Source organism: Sylvia atricapilla, chromosome Z (assembly GCF_009819655.1).
Source record: "Sylvia atricapilla isolate bSylAtr1 chromosome Z, bSylAtr1.pri, whole genome shotgun sequence".
Classification (NCBI taxonomy): Eukaryota; Metazoa; Chordata; class Aves; order Passeriformes; family Sylviidae; genus Sylvia; species Sylvia atricapilla.
The window spans coordinates 54,436,934-54,442,933 of NC_089174.1; the positions used below are offsets into that span (position 1 = coordinate 54,436,934).

The window sequence follows — 6,000 nt, forward strand, 5'->3', positions numbered from 1 at the left end:
GCTCTCCTGGAGATGGCTGAACACCTGCCTGACCACGGGAAGCACTGAATTAATTCCTTGTTTTTGTCCACTTGTGTGCACAGCTTTCACTCTCCCTCTTAAACTTTCAAGCTTATTTCAACCCACAAGTTTTCCACCTTTTACCCTCTCCCTAATCCTGCTGGTAGGGGAAGTGAGTGAGCAGCTGCATGAGTGTTGACGGCTCTCTGGGGTTAAACCACAACATACTTCCCCATAATGGAAGTCACTGCCATTTTCTTTCCCCTTTCTATGACAGGGGCAACAAAACTAAACAGCTCATTGACTTCTGAGGTTCCACAGTTCAAAGTTCAGAGCACTAGCCTGAACTGCTAACAATTTTAGCTTACATCCACAGAATACTCTAAGAGTTCTTATGTCAGACCCACACTGTCACACAGCAAAGGTGAAAGCAACATCCTTCAGCAGAGTAGCAGGATATTAGCAGTTCCTGATGCCATGGTGTATCTGAAGATACTGACAGAACTTCTCCTCTTCCTCTGTATTTTTAAGGGAAAAGCAATGACTAATAACCATCTGACAAAAATTAGGCAACCAAACACTACCTTGCTGAGGGAATTAGGTTGAGAGCTCCATGAAGAACATAGTCAAGCTCAGCATGTTTCTCCATCACAAGTGCCACCAAGCCCTCACAGCAGGCTGTTCGCAAGGCAACATTCTCACTGCAGCACTTCTCCCAAAGCAGGTTCAGAGCAGGAGTCTGAAGGCAAAAGCATGGGACACAAGTAATGAGAAGGCTCACACTGATTTATCTTTGTTCATCTTGAACACACTCGTAAATAAAAACCAGCTCAACCACTTCTTCCGAAGCCTTAGGGAGCACAAGAGATAGCTTGCGTACAGATTCCGTTCCTGCGAAAAGTCTTTGCAAGGACAGCTCCCACTTTCTTGCCCTCTGCTGTCTAGGCCCATGGAAGGGTATAACACTTACTGTCTCTGACAAAAAGGGAATGCAGATGAATTTTTCAGCTGTACCTATACAGATAGAATCATGGAATGGTTTGTGTTGGAAGTGACCTTAAAGACTGTCTAGTTCCAACTCTGGGACATGGCTGGAGATGCTGCTCACTGTCAGGATGCCCAGATCCAATCCAATCCCTGACCTTGAACACAGGCAGGGACAGGGCACCACAGGCAGGTTATCATCAGTTTCCTGATTTACAAAATAAGGATGCAGTTGGAGACAACTCAGAAACTGCCATGACAAGCTGTATCTACACCAAGATGTAGCACAGACAGCTAATGGTAGGTGTGCAAAGGGCTATCCAAAGGTAAATCATCTTTACCGAACACATGAAGTTCTATTTTCTAGTAAGCATGAAGATTTGGCAGTAACCACCAAAACTGCTGCTGGTTTCCACGGTAGATTAGTATTCACAGATTAGTTTGCTGACTTTGTGACTTCTAACTGGAGAACAAGGATGGTTTTAAAACAACCAACACTGCAAAATGCTCTTGAATATAAAGGGAGTCTGCAATGTCTAACCAGAATGATCTTCTGCTTCCTACCATTTCAGTTGCTGGATTTCAGTCTAATACCTTCACATAAGCAGCGTTAAGGGGAAAATACCAGTTTGTAGCTCAAAACAGAACATAGTTTGGGAACATGATTATGATCAGGACTATGAAAGAGCTTCTGTTAGATAAACTATGCACTTCCAATACTCCCTCACATCAAAACTTAGCACTTTACAGGTCTGGGTTTGTCAGGGTGAAGTTCCCAGACAGTGGAATAAAGATCAATTTCTGTTAATTTCTGGACATTTCAGCTTTTGGGGAGAAAATCCAGAGGGGCAAACCCTAACTAACGCTTTTCCCATTTGCTGTGACACTTGCAATTGCCAACATTTCATATACCTCTCTGTTAATAAGACATGCACTTAAGTGAGCTTGACTCATTTAAAATGCAAAGTATGCTTTACAACCTGCTCTTTCCTGCAGAAATACAAGCTCTAGTTAGCAGATACGAAATGTAACAGCAACGCAGGTATGTGAAATGCCATACTTCTTGACATTTTTATAGCAATGTAACCAAATTTCCAACTCAAGAGACAATGTCTCAGTCTATGTACTTCACACTCAGTAACATAACTAAATTAAGTTCTCTTAAACTGAACATAGCTAGGTATAAGTATTCTGCAGGATTAAGGCTTCCACCATTAAGTCCTGAAATGGAAGTAAAACTGCACTTCTGATGCCAGAGTTTAACTGCTTCTGTATGCCCAAATACATATTGATAACTACCTTATTTAACTTCTAAAATTGTATTAAAATTATACAGTGGAGAACGGGAAAACCCAGAAAAAGCACAGAAAATAATCACATAAGGATGAGAGAGGAGACGAAAGTGAAAAAGACCTTGTCAGAAGCCTGTCTGATCTTCTTCGAAGAAACTTTTTCTTTCAATATTGCAGCAATCAGATGGCCTACTGCCTAAAGAGAAAAAGAAACAAAAAACACATACAGATGCATTAAAAGAAATAAAATTATAAGGTAAGAAATAAAAACACACATTATTTTTAAATTCTCCAATAAGAAGTCAATGCTGTTGCATATGATTATTTTGCTATGATTGAAATACCAACCTTACAGATACTGAAGCTGAAATACGCTTTATAGTCAAAATTTTCCATAATGTTGTTATACTCACTTTTACTTCATGCTGAGGTAAAAAGAAACAGAGGGCTCAACTTAAGTCCAAAGGCCTCTTTGTACAGGTACATAGGTATTTAGGAAATGCAGATATTTTAATGCAACAACTTCAATAAACTTTATACCTCCATTTCTGCATAGATGTCTATGTCCTTAAAAGCACTCGTAATTACTAAATCCTGCACTATTTGAGGAAGCAGAAGCAAGAGAGGTAGCAGAACACACCACATCTAAGCAACCTGCCCAAATTTTTGCATCACAAGTTTTGCCTTAAGCATTTTGCATATCTCCCTTATCACACCTCTTGCCATAAATACTTCATTTACTTTAAACAGGGTTTTCGACATTAACATTATTCCTCATTATGCTATTCTGTGGCAGAAATCATTAACAAGTTTAAGTAGTCAAGGTCTTCAAAGCAAAAAGCTTCAGTTCCCCAAAACAGCCCAGGTTTATTCTTATAAGGTGAAGACTAAGCTCCTCATTCTATCTTAGTAGTAGTCTCAAAGGTGTCAGGTTGTTTGAACCTAGGCTTTTGTCTTCTGACTCATCCTAATGACTTACTCTGTCTCGGTTCATAATTATTGACACTGTTACACAGAAAACCCATCTTGTGAAAGACAGAAAGACATGCTTTTGTAATAACAGTACAAAAATATTTCAGACTATCAATGCACCCAGAACAGTTGCTGCATCTACTCTTCTCTGCTAATGACAGATCATTACTTTTGGAAAAAGTCAACTAGACCAGCAAGACATAAAAATTAAAATTAGCATTTAGTTTTTCTTAGTGTATAAAAAGACAGGAATAGATTATTTTCAATGTTTCAAGGCTCCTTCTCTTGAAAGGAGAAGGAAGAAACTTTTATTTCCGCTTCATTTATGTATTAGTTGCTGACCTGTCATAACGAACTGAAATAAGAGCTCACATCTCTTGGAAAGACAGCATCTTAAACAGTCCTAGACTACACGGACTATGCTCTTCACATGCAAGGATATGTACATTTGACTTAAAAAGACAGGTTTTTTGAAATCTTACTCTGATGAAACAGAAGGAGAAAATGAGACCAAGTCAGACATTTATCTCTGGTTGTAACTAACCCATCACAAGAACAGTGCACTCCCCAGGCAGATCAGATCTCTTTCAGTGCACTTACCAAGGGAAGCCCACATTATCCTTTCTTTTACTTGTTTAAAAGGACCTTCAGAAGTTAATTCACATCTACATCCTTAAGATACTTCCATTACACAGGAAAAGGGGCTTATCAATATAAACGTGGCTTTTGCAGCGATGTAGCTATACAGAAAAGTCAATATGTAGAGTAGCTCCCTGCACTTTTAGAAACTGATTAAGCAGTAAAACTTTATGACCTACAAATCTATGCTCAAGTTTCTCACTTTCCTGATTACGTGTAGACTATGCATTCTGCAGAGCAGACATCTCTCATGAAGTTGAATCTTGACCTGATTATAGTTTGAAGATCACAGAATGCTTTCCAGGGGTCACAGAATACAAGTGGAAACTATCAAAACAGCCAAAGCACAGGACAAAATCAACCAAAGCACATTAGTAGATCTTAATGGTGTGCAGCTGTAGTAATGTGCCAAGACATTTAGCAGTACAACAGTATACCATTCTGCACTAAAGAAAATTAACTGTTTCAAAGATGCTGAGTCCTACTCATCAAGGCTAGTAATGATATAAACTCATCTGCAGTGGAAGATGCTTTGCTAGACCACAGATGAACTCCAACTTTCAGGAACATGGCTTTCTCTCCCAAATGCCAAGTTGATGACAAGTGGACTTGTGCGTCTCTCTTTCAAACCTAATTACTGTTAAACCAAGGTGAACTGACCGAAATGGAGAGGCAAGAGAGGCACCAGGTTGCACAGACTGCATTCCAATCAACTTATTTTACCAAACAAATGGGTACATATTTATCCTAAATTCAAAACAGGATGAGGAAGAAAACAGGGAAATTAGCAATGAACTTACAGCCAAAGAGATACATTTTTAATACTGAAATGAGAAACGGCCAAAGCAAAGAACGTATATATTTTAACCAGAGAATATTATTACTATCACTCTTTCCTGTCCATTAAACATATTATAACAAACACTTATTGTACACGATAATTTCAGGTGAAAATGATGAGGAGCCAATGCTCAGAAATTCAGGGGATCAGAAAATAAAGGGGGCTGAGCTGAGCTGCATACAATTATCCCTTGTTGACAGATAAGGCTGCAGAAGTTCATCAGTTCTCATCAGTAAGGAAGAAACAGAGCAGTTCTATGAAGTATTGCAAAGTATTGCAGCCCTACATACGGCATTTGGTAATTTCTGGCATCTCTTGAGATCACAGGGTCATTAAAAACCACTTGGCCACACTCCAACCTTCCAGTCACGGAAAGTTTCTGATTTTCCTGAAGAGACTTTATAGTGATGAGCCATTATGTGCTATGTTTCTGTTTACACGGAAAAAGCAATTAGATTTTGATTGTGATTTAAGAATACTCTGTTTCTCTGGTTTTCTGACTTTGGAAAAAAAACCAGATAGACAGATAAGCGGCAGCTGTTGGAACAAACATTTCCACAGACAATTTGATTTGTTTTAAAGCTTTTAAAAAATTACCTGTGACTGAACAACTGCATTAGGAAATTCAAATCGCTTCTTGATGTCATCCAACATTTTGGCTCTGTCATATGACACTAAATTTCACTCTGCAAGAGAGATTCAAAAAATATTCTTAGGACTAGGAAGGACAGCATGCTATTTTCTATACTCCCTCATCTCCTAGATTTATGTTGCATTTAACAACAGATGCAAGCATTAAAGGATTTTCTTCCCCCTCTGAAGTCTACCATATCACCTTGCCTATTGGGCTTGAACCCAAAAAATGCTGAATACTCATTGGTCCTGCACAAAGAATGGGTTATAGACATTTCTTAATGCTGCAACAAATGCACCATTCCATATGGCACAGCATATGTGTACTCTGAGAGCATGTATTCTTGAGAGCATTTTAAGTATATTTCATTGACTTGAAAATGAGACAGCTAAAAAGGGGTGTTCACAGCATCACAAACATGATTTAAAATGCAAAATTATCCACAAACTTTCCATCATTTCATGCAAAACCAGAAGTAAAACAAACAAAAGACCAACCTGTGGACTGCAACTGGTAATTGTAGTTAAGGGCAGAAACACTTGAAGTGAAAAGCTTATCTTAGAATATGCAGGTACTCACAATCACACATGAACCTACATTAAAGAGAAATTAGAAGTCAGTTTGTTGCACATCAATGA

At 38.7% G+C, this 6,000-nt stretch overlaps 1 protein-coding gene across 2 annotated transcripts in view; it reads right to left on the reverse strand.

Annotated features, from left to right (window-relative positions):
* The window catches only part of FOCAD (focadhesin), an 89,358-nt gene extending 83,936 nt beyond the window's left edge, over window positions 1–5,422 (reverse strand). For both annotated transcript variants that reach the window (XM_066339139.1, XM_066339138.1), the window contains exons 1-3: window positions 5,326–5,422; window positions 2,398–2,472; window positions 585–739 (exon numbers count right to left, since the gene is read on the reverse strand). In XM_066339139.1, coding sequence (XP_066195236.1) covers window positions 585–739; window positions 2,398–2,472; window positions 5,326–5,382 — 287 coding nt within the window. In that variant the 5' untranslated portion in view covers window positions 5,383–5,422. The remainder of the gene's footprint in view (window positions 1–584; window positions 740–2,397; window positions 2,473–5,325) is intronic.
* Between the last annotated feature and the right edge of the window lie 578 nt (window positions 5,423–6,000).